Source organism: Hyperolius riggenbachi, chromosome 7 (assembly GCF_040937935.1).
Source record: "Hyperolius riggenbachi isolate aHypRig1 chromosome 7, aHypRig1.pri, whole genome shotgun sequence".
Taxonomy (NCBI): domain Eukaryota; kingdom Metazoa; phylum Chordata; class Amphibia; order Anura; family Hyperoliidae; genus Hyperolius; species Hyperolius riggenbachi.
Window position 1 is genome coordinate 256,631,221 of NC_090652.1, and position 21,530 is coordinate 256,652,750.

A 21,530-nucleotide genomic window follows, 5' to 3' on the forward strand; every position below is an offset into this window, starting at 1 on the left:
GTAAATATCACAATATCCATTTTGCTCATGTTGAGTTTAAAGAAACGAGGTGACATAAATGTAGTCAAAGCAGATGGCCAGTAATTAGTGAGTGACAGCAGATGACCAGTAATTAGATAGGGACATCATACACTGTCTCTCATTCCAAATCAACTAACTAGCTTATAGCGATGTTGATATTGCTCTGTACACATTTGTCTTTCAGCTGACAGATACTACGTAAGTTTGAGGAAAATGTTGACTTACTCTTGGTCCTAGCAGTCCTTCACCTGGAGGCCCTGAGAGACCAACAGGACCTCTAAAACCGGGGTCACCCTAGAGAATATTTTATCAAGAAGTACAGTTATATTTATGTTTTCAAATTCAATTTAAAAGATCAGTTGATCGCAAATACAGGTGCAAATGTTACCTTTGGCCCTGGTAATCCAAATCCTTCTGATCCAGGTTCACCTGGTAATCCTGGAAGCCCAGGCAAGCCCTGATTAAAAAGAGGGATACAAATGTAGTCAGATAATTATTCAGTCAGTGGTCTTCTCTTAGCGAGACAAGAGACACTTGCTATGAAGAAGTTAAACCTGCATGAAGCTGGTTACATTGTTCTTTGGGTGGAAAAAAGACATATGTCCATCGAGTTCAACCAGAAAACAAAGTACAACACCAGCCTGCTCCCTCACATATCCCTGTTAATCCAGAGGAAGGCGAAAAACCCTTACAAGGCATGGTCCAATTAGCCCCAAAAGGGGAAAATTTCCTTCCCTACTCCACATGGCAATCAAATAAAATCCCTGGATCAACACCACTGGGCCTTACCTAGTAATTATACCCATGGATGTCTTTCAATGCAAGGAAAGCATCTAAGCCCCCTTTAAATGCAGGTATAGAATTTGCCATAACTACGTCCTGTGGCAATGCATTCCACATCTTAATCACTCTTACTGTAAAAAACCCTTTCCTAAATAAATGGCTAAAACGTTTTTCCTCCATGCGCAGATCATGTCCTCTAGTAGTCCTTTGTGAAGGCCTAGGGACGAAAAGCTTATCTGCCAAGCTTTTATATTGCCCTCTAATGTATTTATACATGTTAATTAGATCCCCTCTAATGCTGGATACACACCATGAGTTTCCACGTCGAATGCGTCCGTCGATACGCGTCGATTCGATTATTTCCGAGCATTTCCGAACGAATTTCGATGATTTTTAGGTCGATTGCCATGTAAAGTATGGCGAATCGACCTAACGATCCATTGAAGCTTGAATCGGACATGTCGAAAATAATCGAATCGACGCGTATCGACGGCCGCATCGAACGCGGAAACGCATGGTGTGTATCCAGCATAAGGCATTTTTTCTCTAGACTAAATAAACCCAGTTTACCTAACCTTTCTTGGTAAGTGAGACCTTCCATCCCTCGTATCAATTTAGTTGCTCGTCTCTGCACCTACTCTAAAACTGCAATATCCTTCCAGTAATGTGGTACCCACAATCTACTGAAAAGAGGCTAGCTAATATTTACCTCCCCTCCACTCTGTCATTTCTGTCATTTAAATCTTGTTTGTTGGATATATTTGATGACTGGGCTCATTGGCAGACAAAGCTAACAGTGGGCACCTGTGCAGAATAAATGTAGGTAGCCCTATGTGAGTGGGTGTGGTCATAACAGATCTTAGGTGGTTACATAAATTGTTAATACCATAAAAGTATGTGAACCTAGGCTGCATTCTGTAGGCACTGTATTAATGTAGCACATATTTTCTACCTATTTATTATGTCTCATACATGACTAGGCCCCAAGCAACTACCACTACTCCTCATTCAGCGTCACACATGTTCCTAAGAAAAAAAATTAAAGCTAAAAAAATAGTAAACATTTAAATGCTCAAAAAAACCCTGATATACTATTATTTTAATATTAGTTATCAATAAAGCACTGATATAATCCAATAGGGCTTTTACAGAGTACAGTCATGTTACTGACCGTCCTCACAGGAACTTAAAATCTAATCCCTACCACAGTTACAGTCAAAAGTCTCTCTACCATATTATTATTGTTTATTTATATAATGTTCCCATAAAAATACATTAGCCTTCCTATTGATTTATTAGGCAAGGAAATGTATTGCAGTTAAATGGAAGTTATCATCTCTTCCCCAAATTGAGGATTGGACAAACATTATTACAGTATTTTTTTTAATATCTCTTTTATTCTTTTCTTTCTTTATTGAATTTTTTTTTTCAAAATGTCAGATAGCAACCATAATATCCAACAACATTGCAGCAAATCATAACAACAGCTTAGATCATATAACATATCACATTAGTTATCAAGCGTGAGAAATAAGTAACGCATCTAAGCAAAGTTAAAACTATATAAACAATAAAGCAACTTAAAGGGTGGATCTAGGAGGTAAACAAAATGCTGTGGGTAGAGATGGCCCGAACAGTTCGCCGGCGAGCAGTATTCTGCGGACATCGGCTGTTCGCATTCACGGCGAACAGCGAACATTTGGTGTGTTTGATTTGCCCCCTATACATTATCATTGAGTTAAACTTTGATCCCTTACCTCACAGTCAGCAGACACATGGCATCCAATCAGCTAGCACCCCTTCCTGGACCCCCTATCAAAAAGCAGTAGCAGTGGCTATATTGGATTCATTCTCTGCTGGCTGCTGACGTTTAGTGAGAGGAGGGTCAGACTTGCTGCAGATAGGTAGGGAAAGCATTAGCTAGGCCTGTGTTCTTGTTCCTGACTCGCTGTGAAAGCACCCTAAACTGGCCTTTTGAGGGCTAGCACATCAGTCTCCTGTGGTTTTTTTGTGTGTGACACTCCACAGCCCACTGACACCCAGAGCTGTGTGCCCGCTACTGCTGTTGCTACATTAAGTTGCAGGCACAGTAACATCCCAGTGCGTTATTATTTCACTGTATCCTGATAGTACTATTGCATTTCTCTTTGTGAGACACTCCACAGCCCACTGACACCCAGAGCTGCGCATAATATGATTTCTGCCCTTTAGGGATTAAGACCCGACTTTGCGTCAACTCCGTAATTTTTGGTGGGACTATTGGCATGGATCTCCCTCCGGCATGCCCCTGTCCAGGTGTTAGACCCCTTAAAACATCCTTTCCATCACTTTTGTGGCCAGAAACAGTCTTTGTGGGTTTAAAAATTCACCTGACCATTGAAGTCTATGGCAGTTCGCCAGATTTGCCTATTCGGGAACTTTTGTGGAAGTTTGCATTCGTCGTTTGCGAACGGAAAATTCGTGACATCTCTAGCTGTGGGCAGAGCAAGGAGGTACGCAAGATGCTGTTCCCGGAAGTAGGCAGATCTGACAGGACGTGTTGCCCTGTGTTCCGTTGCCAGGGCCGCGTGCAAGTCGCAGTGATTTTGCACATACAATAATTCTTTTGGATGACTTTTAATTACCCTTACTGCCTGGTTTACCTGACGGTGAGACTCCATGGGTTTCATGACAGAGAGAATTCGCACATGCAGCGGGTCAGCAGGGATCAAACACCTTGTTATTTGCTATTATCATTAAAAAGCATCTATGTCGGTGAGTTCATTCACGAAGGGGGATTGTTTGAACGTGATCCTTCCTTGGTGGTCACATGTCCTGCTGGAGTGTAGCAGGGTGTGATACCTATAGAGGAGTCCTACTAATATTTAGCACTATGTGCTATTATTTAATGTTATTTCAGGGCATCCTTTCTTCATGAAGTGTTATGGTTGGATGAACAGCTATTGTTGGTTGATGTTTGATTAAAGAGTAAAATGAATCTAATCTGTTGCGAAACCCTGAGCTTGTTTCTAACCATTGGAGTGCAATTTTTTGGCTAGTTTTGCAGTCAAATACAGAAAAAACAAATTTACTCACAGGTGGTCCAGCAAATCCATCTCCCTTTGGTCCATATGGTCCGGGTGGTCCTGGGCCTCCCCTGTCACCCTGCAGAAGATAATTATTTACTTATTAATTACTTTTTTGCTGTAGTCTACTTTTTTATGGTTACATTAATTATTTACCAATTATTGAAAATTGACTATGAACAGTAAGGGCCTGTACACACTGCTGCGCTTTTAAAATCACATGCGTTTTTTAAATCGTAAAGTCTTTTGAAAAATCATGAAAATCGTGAAGACCTGTACACACTGGTGCTATGCGTTTTTTCTATTCTCATGAAGGCTTTGCGATTTTAAAAACGCAGCGCAAGCGCAGCAGTGTGTGCAGGCCCTAAAGAACCAAATCACAGGAGAGGTGTTTCATCAGTCAACTATGGACACTCATTTAATAAGAAGGAAACATTCAGTAACGCATTTTTACAGCATTTACCATTGACTTGCTACACTTTTATTTTTGAATCATTTTATTTGTGACATTTCAGCAAAGTATAAAAATGTATACTGTCAGGGTAAAAGTCAATATCGGCATCAGCGCCACAGAGTAGTGCATACGCTATAGACATGTCTATCTACCAATCAATGTTCAAAGGGGAATTCTGCTTAAAGTGGACCCAAATTAAAAATACAAGATTTCAGAAATAAAATCTATTTTCTAAATTATAATAATAAATAGCAGCCTTTTTTCAGCTGCATGATGACAAATATAAAATATTTTACATTTATTGGAGGAACCCCTCCCTTCCTTTCATATTGCCAGGACAGAATCCAGCAGACTGGTGGAGTAGGTGGTGTCTGGCAAAGGAGGAATTGCTAATGGCTGCCACCTGTATAACCCTAGTTATGAAAAGAGAAGGGTGAAAAGCATGCACTGAAATGCTCATAGGCTTGAAGGAGTGTTTATTTATCTTTGTTTGTGTCAGAGTGGTGCAACTAAATTTTTTGAATTAAAAAATTGTTTGGTTTGGGCCCACTTTAAAAAAAATGGAATACACGAACATAGTTTGCTGCTGTGCAAGTCTTTTTGTATTTTATTGTTTTTAAAAATTATCTTTACATTTCAGTTTGCTGAGTGAGCTCCATTTGCACTTGTTTCAAAAATCGTACTCTGGCATAAAGACTATGTACAAATGCCTACTTTGTTACCTGCATATATCAAGAGCTATTGTTATTTCTTTTCTTCTCCTGCACTAACTATTGACAGGCCACTCTCAATCTCAAATAGCATTTACATTCATAAGTATCAACATGCATTTATATAATGCCATTTTTCGCTCCATTTTACTGAGTAGGTTAAATGTACTCATGGCACTGACACTCATAGAAGCTCACCATCTCAATGCCCTACTGTTACTTGATAGAACAAAGATGCTGGCACTAGGTAGTGCATCCAGCACGGTGTTCACTTTATGCTCTGTATACCCGTGCGCATGGTGAGGTACAAAACAATAACAGTGGAAAAATGCTGGCCACTCAGTATAATCTTCAGAATTTTTTGATACATAAAGTGATAAGTGGCATATACACAGAAAAGAATAGAACAGCAGTGAGGGTACAGATAACGGCCTGACTGCCGTTTCGCAGACAACTTCCGCCTTGTCAGAGGCCCTTATGCAGATGACCATCACACTGCATAAGGGCCTCTGATGAAGCAGAAGTTGTCCGTGAAACGGCTGTCAGGCCACTATCTGTATCCTCACTGTTGTCCTATTCTTTTCTGTTTATGTGGCACTAATCATTTGATGGATCAATAAAAATTTTACCGAAAGTCTCTACTGTGGTCTATTGTCCCTACTGTAGTAAAATGACAATCTTGGTGGGAAGCCAGTTAACCTACCAGAATATTTCTGCAGTGTAATGGGCAAAGACAAGTCAGTGCCAACACTGTCCAACTATTTTTTAACATCACTCTTTAATTAGGAAAAGCCAGTATAAAGTGGTAGAAAGAACAATAACCCCATATCATAGGTTTATAAATAAGATTCAAAAACATGAAGTGTCACATACTGGCACTGTAACGATTGTGGGATATCTCCGTGTTCAGCGCACAAAGATGTGCGCTGACACTGCGGAGGTCCTCCACAAGCGTGTCAAGATACTAGAACCCAGCTTTTGGTGCAAGCACCAGTAGAGGGAAAATTCCTGTCGGCAGATGGCGCTGGGGAGTGCAGAGGAACCAATCCTCTGTACCTCCACAAATGCCAGACAGGAATTTGTACGAAGCGCAGAACGCAATCGCAAGAGGCGATTGCGAATGAGAACGAGCAAAGGGACAGATTGTATGTGTGTGCGCCAATCTAGTCGCCACCCCGCGACCGCGCATACACAACAGCAGATATGAAATAGGAACGCGATCGCGAGAGGTGCGATCGCCAGACGTGACACAAGGCAGATCAGAACAGAATACGAGGTTAGCAAAGGCACAGCAAATAATACAATGAGAATATATACGGAAAATAATAAACGCTAGCTAACCGCGAACACCGCACTCATTCGCAACAGTGCACGCGGTTATGCGCGGTCTCCACGTGATAAGCACAATAGAGACAAGCACGCCTAACTAACCATCAAGAGACAAACACGAAACAAAGAACGTGAACGCTTGATTAACGGTTACCTCACCGAGCCTACAGCAAGCGCCCGTATCAGACAAGACAGACAAACGAGAAACAGGAACTAGGCAGAAAGGATCCACCGCTCTTCCGCCAGAGCAAGTGTGATCCAAGCAGGAACACAGATCAGAAAGATCCACAGCCGCTAACGCTAGCGGCTAGTGCGATCTAAACAAGACAGATCAGATGAGGTAGCCGGTAGCAACCGCTGCTCCAGCTTACACTCCAGGAACTCAGATCAGAAGGATCCACAGCCGCTACCGCTAGAGGCTAGTGAGATCCAAACAAGACAGAGCGATTCGCTATCAACCGCCGCTGGTGACAGCGCAATCGCGACAGACAAGACAAGACAGAATAGGCAGTACAAATTATACACAAACTGACTGCACTAACTAGGAATGCAAGGAGCACTCCCCAAGAATTAACTATACTAAGATAGCAGTGGCTGACACTCCAGGTGAGTCCAGCAGGAACAAACCTCTATGAGCAGCGAAGCATTGTGGGACACACATAGTACTTATAGTACACGCCTCCAATGAATGTGGCCAGGCAATTTGCATGACAACGTATGCAAATTCCTCAGCAAGCACAAGCTGCAAAACTGACAGAAGGACTTCTTTCCAGAGTCCTGCAGCATGCAGACCTGAATAATGATCAAAAGGCTGCCTGCCTGCGCAGGCAGCTGAGCGGATCGTTACAGGCACCTTACCTTTGGGCCAGCAATGCCTATTCCTGGTTCTCCGATCAGTCCCTGTGGGCCAGGTGGGCCATTGTCTCCCTTAAATTATAAAAAAGAGAAAGAAGATTCAGTGAATTGATATTAGAATGTTCAAGAATAGCTCATCATACTAAAAATGTTGAAATCAGACAGAAAAAAATAATAGTCTTAGAACTGTGTATAGTATGTCTGTATGGACACACAATGCGGTCAATTCCGTTCTTGAAACAACTACTATTTGTTAAAGAGGAACTTCAGCCTAAACAAACATACTGTCATTAAGTTACATTAATTATGTTAATTAAAATAGATAGGTAATATCTCTTACCCACCCTGTTTTTAAAAAAAGGCAAATGTTTGATTTCATGAGGGCAGCTATCTTTTTGGTTGAAAGGAGGTGACAGGGAGCATGAGACACAATTCCAACTGTCCTGTGGGCTGATCACCCCTCCTAGTTGCTAGGCAACATGAATAACAACATAGGAAATCCCATCATGCTTTGCACAGCATCAGGGAAAAAAAGCCCGGGCAGTTTTCTTTGATGGGTGGAGCTCAGCTAAAAATGCAGCTAAAATTGATGCTTTGGTAAGAAAAACCAAGTTCTGATGCTGTGTAACTGTTAAAGAAACCCCAAGCCTTTTCAGTTCTGCGGAGTAGATTTTTAGTCCGGAGGTTCACATTAAATGTCCTGCTCTCATCAAGATGAAGCACTTAACACTTCCCCAGATATTAGGGGCTGAAGTCTTCTAAATCTTCAAACTACCATATGCTCAGTGAGGGTCAGTTTAAACAAAGACAGACCAAGCTAGAATGAGAATGGGTAGTATATTTTATGCCATGGCCCATAGAGGTATTCTCTCTATGGTGTGGAAGCCCACCGTATATTGGTTACATGGAAAGGCATCTGCTATCTGTAAAAATTATGCAAGTCAGGAATATCCATTGCAATAGCACAATAGACAAACCTGGATATTGTGAACAGGCCCATAGAAAAGCATGGGCCATGTCTACATGTCCGCTGCTCCGATCCAGAAAACAGTCACTGAGGACCTAGTAGAACCTGATCTGGAGCGTAACTAGGGAGGAGCAGCCCCTGTGCCTGCAGGGGGGCCCAGAGGTGTGGGAGCGCCCCCAACTACTAACTTTCCCTTTCTCCAAAACTCCAGATCAGGTGTTTTGCGGCTACACTTGTTATGGGTGTGAAGAGCCTGATGTTTCACTATTACCACAATTTTCACTATACCTATGAGCAACCTCATTATTTATTATATATGGTCTAATGCATTATTTGAATAGGGTTGCTCCCTCAGGGGTCTGAGGTGTGGGTGGTGTTACTTAAAGGAATCGTCAGGCAAAAAAAAAAATTAAGTTTCACTTACCTGGGGCTTCTACCAGCCCTATGCAGCCATCCTGTGCCCTCGCAGTCACTCACTGGACTAAATTTTTACGCGTTGCACCACGAACGCATAAAATGTATGTGTTAATGTCCGCGATAGCTTCATGCACCAGCTGGAGTGTGTGCAAATGTACGCGTGGCGGCCCGCCGACCCCGAGGTCGGCAAAAACGAAACTAACTGGCGGCGGGGGACCGGAGCAGCAGTGAGTGACTACGAGGGCACAGGATGGCTGCATGGGGCTGGTAGAAGCCCCAGGTAAGTGAAACTCATTTTTTTTTTGCCTGATGATTCCTTTAAGGTGGTTGGTTGAGTCAGGTATCGCTGCTTTTTCATTGTGAAGAGCCTGATGGCCACACTTGTTTTATGAACCGTGTAAGATGGGCCCTCAGGCTGTTAGGGTCACCAAGAAGAGACAACAAAGGGTTGTGAACATTAAGGGGGTCCCATCCAAATTTTACTGGTTGGCCCATGATTTGTAGTTACGCTCCTGATCCAGACTCTTCCTTTATCAGCTTGTAGTTTTAAGGACAAACATTTTTTATCATTTCTGTTAGCAGAATACAGATACAAGTATTCACAAACAGATAAGCAGGAAATAATCTGTATGTGAGTGACATGGTCCACATAATTTATCAGCGAGTGACTATGGTGACTCATTACATTCAGGAGAGCAACCACCTGGATCATAAAACTAATTTCAGTGGGGCTCAAGAGAAAACCTACAGCGACCCTTACTAGGAGTGGTTTACCTGTAGTGTACTTCAGTGATTCAATAATAAATAATATTTACCTTGGGACCCACAATGGAGCGACCAGGAGGGCCTGGCAATCCGATTCGTCCCAGAGCTCCAGGTTCACCCTAAGAGTATTGCAAGACAAAAAAGAAAAATCATGTTAATATCACAGAATATGGTAATTTTTGAGCAGAGGTGGTATACTTTTCTCATGAATGTTTGATTTCGTCATTCATTTTTGCTTTGACCACGCAACACTATTTTCAGCTTTGTTTTGCTCCTGTAACCATCCCCAACCGAAGCTTTCCAGCCAATGCCTAACACTAACCTCCCCCTCAAAGCCTTATACACACATACAAGGACTGTTGCCCAGGAGGGATCGGGGCTTGATCCCTTGGACGACAGTGTGGGGCTGAGGATGTACAGACACATTGCTCGCCTCTAAGAGTGGCACCCTAAGATCGTTACAGAGCAAAAGAGGTAAGTGAGTAGAACATTCCCTCAGTGAGCACTTGGCCAAGTTGATCCGCCAGGCAGAAAGTTCGCTGAGGAGGGTCATGGACTGCTGTACATATGCTAGATTGTCAGCAGAGGCTGGTAAATTGGGCATGAAGCCTGCTTCGTGAATTGGGCACTGGCATACACTCTTGCCTGGTCTGATGGATAAAAAGCTTGCTCCGATTGTATTTGCCTGAGGAAGCAGGCTATAGACCTGTGAAACGCGTTGCAGCACTTCTTTTTTGTAGTAAGGAAATAAATGATTATTCTTATACCGACTCCAATCTATTGAGTCTTCTGTGCGGAGGTAAGTCCCCCACAACACCCCCCCCCCCCATTTTAATAGTTTTTAATACGTTTTAAACTTCACTGGCGCCTCTGTTCTACAAACAATGGTCCTTTCGCCCAATTTCTCTTATCTACGGAAAGCGACTTCGTAAAACTTGAGTGGGGACAGGACACGTTCCCCACCTGCCTATATAGTGGTTGCCTTGGAGGTAACCCACCATTGTGAACAGTTTCTCATAAATTTACATTGACTCATCTTGCACTAAACGTACTACACTATATTGGGCTCTCAATTGCTTGCCCCTTTTTTGTCTTCAGGTTGAAGCAGCAGTTCTGCATATGACCAGCATACCAGTGCTATTAAGCAGTCTAATGCCGTATTGTAACGATTGTGGAACTTTCCCCGTGATCAGCGCACAACGCGTGCGCTGACACGCCGGAAATCCCCCACAAGCGTATAATTTGCAGGAACCCAGCAAAAGGTGCTACGCACCCGTAGAGGGAAAATTCCTGTCGGCAGATGGCGCTGGGGAGTGCAGAGGAACCAATCCTCTGTACCTCCACATATGCCAGACAGGAATTGTACAAAACGCAGAACGCAATCGCAAGAGAGGCGATTGCGAATGAGAATGAGCAAAGGGACAGGTTGTATGTGTGTGTGCCAATCCAGTCGCCACCCCGCAACCGCACACACACAACAGCAGATATGAAATAGGAACGCGATTGCGAGAGGTGCGATCGCCAGACAAGACACAAGGCAGATCAGAACAGAATACGAGCTTAGCAAAGGCACAGCAAATAATACAATGAGGAGATACGGAAAATAACAAATGCTAGCTAACCGCGAACACCGCACTCATTCGCAACAGTGCACGCGGTTATGCGCGGTCTCCACGTGATAAGCACAATAGAGACAAGCACGCCTAACTAACCATTAACAGACAAACATGAAACAGAGGACGCGAGCGCTTGCTTAACGGTTACCTCACCGAGCCTCCAGCAAGCGTAGCAGACATACACACGAAAACAGGGACAAGCGAGAGATAGGATCCACAGCACTAGCGAAAAGTGGCTAGCGTGATCCAAGTACAGAGTAGCAGAACAGAAGGATCCCCAGCGCCAGCGAAAAGTGGCCAGCGCGATCCCAGGAGACAGAACAGAAGGATCCCCGGCGCTAGCAAAAAGTAGCTAGTGCGATCCCAGGAGACAGAACAGAAGGATCCCCGGCGCTAGCAAAAAATAGCTAGTGCGATCCCAGGAGACAGAACAGAAGAGATAGCTGGTAGCAACCGCTGCACCAGCTATACTCCAAGAACAGAGATCAGAACCATTTCCTGTCAACCACCATAGGGACAGGACAATGGCAAACAGGCAAGACAAGACAGAACAGGCAATACAGATAATACAATCCTAACAGCACTAGGGAAATCTGCCTAGCGCAGATTTAGGAATTACTCTAAGCTGATGTTCAAACAGAGAGCAAGGCTGACACCCCACCAGGAGTGTTACATAGGACGAAATCCTTATGAACAGCGAAGCATTGTGGGAAAGACATAGTACTTATAGTACACGCCTCCAATGAATGTGGCCAGGCAATTTGCATGACAACGTATGCAAATTCCTCTGCAAGCACAAGCTGCAAAACTGACAGAAGCTGTTCTTTCCAGAGTCTTGCAGCAGGCAAACCTACACAATGGTCAAAAGGCTGGCTGCCTGCACAGGCAGCTGAGCGAATCATCACAGTACCCCCCCCTCCAGGGTCGAATTCCAGACGACCCTCAAAACTGCTATTAGCAACAGACTCAAACTGAAGACTCATGAAGGTCGGGGCAGCCCGACAAGGTCCAATTCCAGAGTCAGTCCACCCGAAACCGACCTCATCGGAAACAGAAGCCACCGAAACATGCCCATCAGTACTACCAGTCTCAGTATAACACCCATCAGGACTGTGAAAGCCAAAGAAGAAGCCATCGACACCCTCCAGACAATACCCACCACCTTCCAAGGAGCGTCTGAAAATACCAAACCTGCCACAATACCTGTTCGAAGTGTCCCTTACAACACAAAAGCCACCGTTGATCTTATCCAGGGTACCAAGCAAAATTTCTCCCGGAATCTCCCAGAACCTTTTGAAGCTCCACAGAGATCCCAAGAGGGCAGAACAATCACCAGGCTCACATGGAGAATTACCAAGAACCCCCATGGAACCAATGACAATTCCGGATTCAGAATTACGAGGACCCCCATCAAGATCAAGACTTTCAGGGACCACTTCTGGGCATGCAAGCAGGCAGGCCATATCAGAGCATGTCTCCACCGAGGAAGCATCTGAGTACGCTGGTAACCGAGGCACACTTGGGCTTTCTGGGTCACAGAGCACACTGGGGTACACCAGCACAGGAGAAACCTCAGGACATGTCGGGGAACTGCCAACCTCAGAGTCCGACACGAGGAAACCAAAACCAGGACCGGGCAGAGAATCATCACGAGCAATGGTCTCAAGCACTGGACTTTCAAAAGAAGACTCGGACTCAAATTCAGAAATTTCTGTGACTGCAATATCATCATTGACTACATATGAGTGAAGCTCCACCAGAGCTGCAAAGGTAGTCAGCACAACAGCAATGCCTACTGAAGTGGGCAACACCTCAGAAGGACTTGGGGGGCAGGAGACATCTCCTACAAGTTCTGCTCCCTTTGGGAGGAACTCGGAGACCTCCAGAACATCAGACAAAACTTCAGGAACATAATTTTTCAAGTTTTCTGAGAAGGATTCTGAACTATCCATGTTACAGGGCAAAACTAGAACTTTATTTTGTGGACAGGGCAAATGTCCCAGGGAAGGTTCCACTATAAACTGAGACTGGATCTCATCATCATGAGCGGAATGTACAGGAATATCTACTAGAACACACACTGACTCCCCAACTTTAATCTCACTGCACCCCGAATTCTGCGTAGCAGTCAAACTAGCTTGCAACTCCAAAACTGCAGAAAAACAGGTGAGTATAGCAGCAATACCTAGACGAGCCTCTAGGGGCACTGCAGGAGACATTGTACAAGGCAATATTAACTCATCCAGAGTACAGGGTGCAGAATCAGCATTTTTCTCAAAACAAGAAAGGGACTCACAAATGTCAGTGCAAGTGGAGATCATGTTTTTATTCATGGTACAGGGCAGATTCAGAGAAAGCGTCTCTGAATAAGGCAAAGAGGGTTCAGCATCAGATTCGCAAAACCGAAGCGCTGTCTCACTCTTAGATTCGGCTAACAATGTCGAATCCGAGGAATCAGAACGCAAAACCTGCGAATCAAAATTCACTTTAGGTTGTGAAACTGACGCTTCTATAGCGCAAACCTCAGCGATCTGCGGAGCAGACTGCAAGGCATCTAGGACCGAAACGCTGGAGCAACTGTCCCCAGGCAACGGGCCCTTACAGGTGTGAACAGGGTGAGACAGAGACTCATCTGCAGAAGAAATAGTGACATCAACAGGACAAACTTTATTAGGCATATTAAATTTACTTTTGACGCTGCATAGTCGAGAACTTTTCCCCATAGCAGGGTCACAGACGGAAGATCTCAAAGATCTGTTTCTAAATGACAAAGGATCCCACACATCCTTGAGGAAACCGGCAGACTTATGCCGATCACAATCTGCAGGAACATCCGAGAAACAGGCATCAGATCGCACAGATTCAAACTGCACACTGTCAGGAGCGAATCCTTCAGGATTCGCACAGGAATCAACCACAGCGGCACACTCATTCATTTCAGATTGCACAAAGTCAAGACTCACATGCTTTACCCCAGAAAGGCAGGAACAATCATCCGACAACGTCTCTTTATTGGAATCAATTGGTTGGTGTGTGTGCAACTCATCCAAAATCGTTTGCCATACATAGATCACCAGATCCACATCATCCTTGTCACATTCATCGGAATCAATCAGAACGTACATAGAGTCAAGACAAGCATTCAAGACATCTTCGCTTTTTGCGATGTAAAAATCGCAAAAAGCTTTCCAATCAAAATCGAATTCCTCCAGCAAGGCCCCAACATCCCAGGAAGCAAATGGGGGTTCAAACAGGCCAGTATCCAAATAATCTCCATAGGGTTGGAGTTCAGGAACAAGAACACATTTTTTAACTGCTTTAATGTAGTGTGCGATCCTACCTATAGCAGGATCCACATAAGCTTTGGATTGGGGCAAAAAAGCCGGAGACGGAACAACATCATTACAAACATCAATAGGGAGTGTTTTATTCCGATGCTTGCGTTTTTTAGTTTTTCTCTTTTTCGCCACTTTGCATGTCTGCTGTTTAAAACCTGAAGTGGCAACAGACACATTGAACTGATTGTCATACTGAAAGGTTTTGCATGGAAGGGAAAGATCAGCTGACTTATCAGCAGCTACACACTCAATCAGAGCAGGTGGTAAGCCAGGCAGTTTAAACCAGTGAGAGAATATCTCTGCAAGCAACTGATACAGATTACCATTCCAAGAATTGATTTTTAACAGATTATATGCCCAGGTGAACAAATCGTCTTTTAAGAGCACATAGGCAAACAGAAGAGCCGACGTGGACGGATCAGAAATCTGAAAGGTGGGATTCAGGCAAAACCTCACACATTCAGAAAGAAATTCCGCCTTGGTCTCTGAATTAAGCCTTTTAAAGCTCTTAAAGACACAGGACCCAAACTCGACAAAATCATACAAATCGGAATTTCCGTCTACACTGGGGTTTTGGGTTGGGCTGTTCATACTGTAACGATTGTGGAACTTTCCCCGTGATCAGCGCACAACGCGTGCGCTGACACGCCGGAAATCCCCCACAAGCGTATAATTTGCAGGAACCCAGCAAAAGGTGCTACGCACCCGTAGAGGGAAAATTCCTGTCGGCAGATGGCGCTGGGGAGTGCAGAGGAACCAATCCTCTGTACCTCCACATATGCCAGACAGGAATTGTACAAAACGCAGAACGCAATCGCAAGAGAGGCGATTGCGAATGAGAATGAGCAAAGGGACAGGTTGTATGTGTGTGTGCCAATCCAGTCGCCACCCCGCAACCGCACACACACAACAGCAGATATGAAATAGGAACGCGATTGCGAGAGGTGCGATCGCCAGACAAGACACAAGGCAGATCAGAACAGAATACGAGCTTAGCAAAGGCACAGCAAATAATACAATGAGGAGATACGGAAAATAACAAATGCTAGCTAACCGCGAACACCGCACTCATTCGCAACAGTGCACGCGGTTATGCGCGGTCTCCACGTGATAAGCACAATAGAGACAAGCACGCCTAACTAACCATTAACAGACAAACATGAAACAGAGGACGCGAGCGCTTGCTTAACGGTTACCTCACCGAGCCTCCAGCAAGCGTAGCAGACAGACACACGAAAACAGGGACAAGCGAGAGATAGGATCCACAGCACTAGCGAAAAGTGGCTAGCGCGATCCAAGTACAGAGTAGCAGAACAGAAGGATCCCCAGCGCCAGCGAAAAGTGGCCAGCGCGATCCCAGAAGACAGAACAGAAGGATCCCCAGCGCTAGCGAAAAGTAGCTAGCGCGATCCCAGGAGACAGAACAGAAGGATCCCCGGCGCTAGCAAAAAGTAGCTAGTGCGATCCCAGGAGACAGAACAGAAGGATCCCCGGCGCTAGCAAAAAGTAGCTAGTGCGATCCCAGGAGACAGAACAGAAGAGATAGCTGGTAGCAACCGCTGCACCAGCTATACTCCAAGAACAGAGATCAGAACCATTTCCTGTCAACCACCATAGGGACAGGACAATGGCAAACAGGCAAGACAAGACAGAACAGGCAATACAGATAATACAATCCTAACAGCACTAGGGAAATCTGCCTAGCGCAGATTTAGGAATTACTCTAAGCTGATGTTCAAACAGAGAGCAAGGCTGACACCCCACCAGGAGTGTTACATAGGACGAAATCCTTATGAACAGCGAAGCATTGTGGGAAAGACATAGTACTTATAGTACACGCCTCCAATGAATGTGGCCAGGCAATTTGCATGACAACGTATGCAAATTCCTCTGCAAGCACAAGCTGCAAAACTGACAGAAGCTGTTCTTTCCAGAGTCCTGCAGCATGCAAACCTACACAATGGTCAAAAGGCTGGCTGCCTGCACAGGCAGCTGAGCGAATCATCACACGTATAAAGAAATCACTCACTTTTGGCCCAGATGGTCCTGCCGGTCCTGGTGGTCCTGTCAATCCACGGATTCCACGTTGTCCTTGATCACCCTAGCAAAAATAAAACATAAAAGTCAGCATGGAGTAAAATAGCTTTTAAAACAACCTTAAAGAGACTCTGTAACAAAAATGCAATCCTTTTTTCTACTATTCTACAAGTTCCTAAACCTATTCTAATGTGCTCTGGCTTACTGAAACACTTTCTACTATCACTGTCTCTGTAATAAATCAACTTATCTTTCCCCTGTCGGATTTGTCGCCCTGTGTCTGGAAGGCTGCCAACTCTTCAGTGTTGTTGATCTGTTATGCACGCCCCCCTCCATGCCCCCTCTATGCACACTCCCGTGTGTGTTGTTTACATTCGGCAGCGTCTCTGCTCTCTTGTCAGTGAGAGAAGAGAGCTGCCTTTTACAAGCTGGATAAATCGTCCTCTGTTAGGCTGTGAAAGGAGCTGGCTGGGCTGTCACATGCTGAAGAATTACAGACACCGGCAGAGCTGTTTCTTCTGCAGGAAGAAACAATCAGCCTGTCACTCTTCAGGGGGAAGAAGGTAAACACACAAATGATCTCTTAAGATTCAAAAGGAAGGCTGTATACAGCCTGCTTGTGTATGGATGTATTTTCTATGTGTGGACATACTGTACATCAACCTACTTCCGGTTTTGGTGGCCATTTTGTTTGTTTATAAACAAACTTGTAAAAACTGTTTTTGACTACTTTTAATGCGGCAGGGAGCGGTGAAATTGTGACAGAGGGGAATAGGAGATGTCCCCTAACGCACTGGTATGTTTACTTTTGTGCGATTTTAACAATACAGATTCTCTTCAACTTATCCAAGTAACAATATACAGTGTAATTATAGTATAAATATATACTCTTCTATGTTCTATTTTTCTGGCTGTCAGGCATACTATTGAGGCTTTGATACTGTATATGTATTGCTTTTATACATTTGTTTTGATTGGCGATAACTTATAGGGTGCTTACTATAGTGGCATTTACTGACACATAGGCTGCAAAAGACACGCTTGGTAAAAAAAAAATAAAGGGTTGGTTAAATACCGCATTCAGTGTTTTAGACTTTTTTTCTGAAGTCACTAAGATTTTCACACATGCGGGAATAGTTTGGTAATTTACCAAAACACTGCTCGATAACTCACTAAGATTTTTTACCTCGTGGGATTTCATTCGGTATTTTAAGGAATCATGCAGTATTTCATTCAGTATTTGATGGAGTATTGCAGTGCATGGAAAATGGATGAAAAATGTGATTTACTACATAATAATATTGTGAAATATATTTTTTATTATTTACTATCTTATTTTTCTGAATGATTTAATTAATGTTCACCTTTTCTCTGCTCTGTTTCCTCTCTTCTATAACTTTCTGAATCACTGTTTGTTAGTTACCAAGAACTCCAGGCTGGAGGTAAAATACCGAACATCTCACTTGCTTTTAACTCATGCTCTTTCTTTGTGAATTGATTTTGATGTGGTATCTACCTCACAAGTTGGTATTTTACCTCACTAGTCGGTAACATCAGTTTTCCATGTAGTAACAGCCTTAGTGAATTGACATTTCACAAAATGTTTGCTAAAATCAGCTGTTTTCTGCTTTACCACATGCGGTAATGCTTAGGAAATTAAAGCAAGTGTAAGTAGTTTCAGGAACAATACATATTTTTTAATTAAACTTTTCCTACTCCTAACCAACTACTCAAGTCAACACTTGTTAGAAGTTTAAGTTCTATAGCTGTTGCATGCACAATTAATGTATTAGCTTGTAATTAAAAGCACAATTTTTTTATCTGCTCTTTTCCTAAATGAGACACAGACAGTAGTAAAATATGACAGTGGTTCTAAGCCATTTGCCTGGAGTTATATGTTAAGTTAGTGCTACCTGCTAAGTGTTTATATGTCCGAAACTTACCTTCTCCCCTTGTATGCCAACACCTGGAGACCCTTCAGGGCCCCGGAGACCTGGAAGTCCTGGCTCACCCTGTTTTCAACAGAAAGATAAGATATATTCAATATAAATCTTAAGTGCATATTTTTGTTATATAAGAGTAGAAAATTAGGCCCGTTTCAAAAATGGATGCTAGAATGATCTCCAGTGCGCAAGTCCGAACCTGCGCACTCGAACCCTGACACTGAACTGATAACATAAACAACTATTTCCATAGCCCTACTCCTAAATAGGACTTTCCTAGAATCCTACATTTTTATTTTGTGTTTAAGAGCTAAGAATTCAACTTCAATATTTTTATTGTCTCAGCTGAATGACATAGTCATTTAATGATCCACACCTTCCATGTTGAACTATTGACTTTTTTTTTTATTTAATCGTGGCACTCAGAAGTGTTTGTCTGCCATGCAAGAGTTTTATGGCTTATAATTAGTTATCAGTGAGCATTACACTATTGTTTGACTCAAGATTAAGTAGCTAAAGTGAAAGTGTCATTTGCTTACCTATATTCTTAACTTTTACAGTCAGAAAAAAAGAAACACAACCTACAGTATTTCTGTGGAGGCTTGGTACATACTAATTTTTTCCTCACCATGTGTTGTATCTGCTAAACCACCTTAAGCAGCATTACGTGTGTAATATCTTATGCATGACGAGTAGAGCGTAATGCATTTCATATAATGTATTGCATTCTGCTCTACCCATCGTGCGGTAAAATGCACGTTATTCTGCTAATCACAGTTTAGTACATTCTCCCCTATGTCACATGTAAGCTCAGGTAACTTATTTTCCATAATAAAGAGTACCTGAGGCATCCTCCCCTACCAGCCATCCATTTGACATGTGTAGGCTAAGATCGTAGCTCTTCTCCTGGATCTAGCCAATCAAAGGTCTTTCACTAAGGCTAGGCAGTACATACACATTGGTACACCACCTAGTGTTAATCTATGTTGAGCTCTAATTGGCTGGAAGCATTAGAATAGCCATGACTTGAGCTCCCACCTTTTCATACAATCATCTGGTAGGGGAGGAGAGGGCTGCAACTATCCTATACTATGAACTTCAGCACTGTCATCAGTATTTTAACCTAATAGCAGCCCTGCACGCATTATCTCGAAACAGATCCGTGCTAGGGTGTCTTCAAACGGCATAAGTCCTTTAGCTGCTTAACCTCCTTAGCGGTAACCCCGTGCTGGACACGGGGTAAGCCGCTCAGAAGGATTTCTCAGGCCCCGCTGGGCCAATCTGCATCATTTTTTTTTATACACACAGCTAGCACTTTGCTAGCTGCGTGTTACTTGCGATCGCCACCGTCCCGCGCCGATTCGCCGCTACCCGCCGCATCAGAGGGTTCCCCCCCCCAAGACCCGTGCGCTGCCTGGCCAATCAGTGCCAGGCAGCGCTGAGGGGTGGATCGGGACTCCCTCTGACGCCCCGACGTCGATGACGTCGGTGAAGTCATCACGCACGTCGCCATGGCGACGGGGGAAGCCCTCATAGAAATCCCGTTCAGAACGGGATTTCCGGATGGGCATATGCACCGGCAGCGATCGGCGTGTACTGGAGGACACCGCAGGGTGGGGGGAAGCATGTAGCTAGCGCTAGGCTAGCTACATGCTAAAAAAAAAAAAAGGTGAAAAAAACCCTCCCGCGGCCGCGCAGCCGCATTTATCATACCGCCAGGGAGGTTAATGCAGCTCTGCAGAGCGGCACAGGGAGCTCCTGTACATTTACCTGATACGGGCAGCTGCATCAGTATCTCCTCTTTGTCCACCGGCGGCGCTGCACTCCCAGCATCCTCTCATGATATGACATGTGATCGTAACCCAGGGGATGGTGTCAGTGGTGCCCGTGGTGGAAGAGGGTTGATGAAAGAGTGTCTTTCCGGACCCATCTTCCACCACCGGGCGGCGCTGCACCGCTGACACCCTCCCCTGGGTTACGTTTACATGTCATATCATGTGATCGGAACTCCGAAGAGAATATTGGCATTCCAGTGCCGGGGTGGATGAAGAGGAGACACAGATCCAGCCGTCGGGACAGATAAATATGAATGCTCCCTGCGCCAATCTGCACATTCTGCCAGGCAGGGGAAGGCACACTTCCCCAATGGCAAATCTTCTTCCCTCCCTCCCCCCCAAAAAAACGGCCATGCAGCCATATTTAGCTTAGCTATATGTGGATGCCAATGGGTTAAAAGGCGACATCTATTTTACTGAATCTACATCAAATTTATGTACATTTAAAACACATAGATATATATAGTTACAAATATAACTGTACAAAGTTTTGAAATAATAAAAATAATTATCTGAGAAAAAATAACCCAAATGCAGCATAAGACAAAACAGATGCTTTCAACAATACTGTTACTTAAACCTTTTGTCCGGGGGCTCCATCTTCACCTGGTAAACCTGGCAAACCAGCCAAGCCTGCAGATCCCGGCTCACCCTGAAATATATAAAATAGACTTAAAGCGGATCCGAGATGAAAAACTAACTACAACAAGTAACTTGTCTATATATCTTATCTAAAGTTTAGATAGTTTACACAGCAAATCTAGCTGCAAACAGTTTTAATAGAATATGATTATTTATTCCTGTGATACAATGACAGCAGCCATGTTGTTTGTAAACATTACACAGAGGCAGGCTTATCTGTATCTTGAGCCATCAGCCTAATCCCCTCTCCTCCTCCCTCCTCCCCTCTGCCTATGAAATCAATGGCTAGTAACACCTCCCCCTCCTCCTGCCCAGACTGAGCTCCCATGAGCCCTTGCTACTGCCTTGGCTCTCTGAAAACCTGTGGGCGTGGCTTTTTTAGTTTATAGGGAATTAGAGTATTAAAACAAAAACAAAAAAGTATTTGGCTTGAGGAATGCACTATAAACAATAGGAAAGGAACACAATTATGCAATGTGTAAAAGATCACCTCGGATCCACTTTAATATGTGTAGCGTAGTTACTGGTAAATGTGTGGTGCAAATAAAACTGTTAAGCTTGATTTTTTCCCAGAATTAAAAATCCAGTATACACAGTTTATTGTGAAGTACCCTTAATATTTATCATATTCTAAGTATGGCATTCTTTCTGTGAACTGAAATGGTGCTGCTTTTTTTTTCTACTGAACAATCTCTTGTAGCTCCTTAGAATCATTTATATTTAAAGCCTTTGAATATTTGAAACTTTATTGAT

At 43.7% G+C, this 21,530-nt stretch overlaps 1 protein-coding gene across 1 annotated transcript in view; it reads right to left on the bottom strand.

Moving 5' to 3' along the window:
- The window catches only part of COL28A1 (collagen type XXVIII alpha 1 chain), a 198,628-nt gene that overhangs the window by 38,492 nt on the left and 138,606 nt on the right, over positions 1–21,530 (bottom strand). Inside the window, exons 21-28 of the mRNA XM_068247381.1 lie at positions 20,716–20,787; positions 18,301–18,369; positions 16,350–16,421; positions 9,417–9,485; positions 7,221–7,289; positions 3,880–3,948; positions 410–478; positions 247–315 (exon numbers count right to left, since the gene is read on the bottom strand). Coding sequence (XP_068103482.1) covers positions 247–315; positions 410–478; positions 3,880–3,948; positions 7,221–7,289; positions 9,417–9,485; positions 16,350–16,421; positions 18,301–18,369; positions 20,716–20,787 — 558 coding nt within the window. The remainder of the gene's footprint in view (positions 1–246; positions 316–409; positions 479–3,879; positions 3,949–7,220; positions 7,290–9,416; positions 9,486–16,349; positions 16,422–18,300; positions 18,370–20,715; positions 20,788–21,530) is intronic.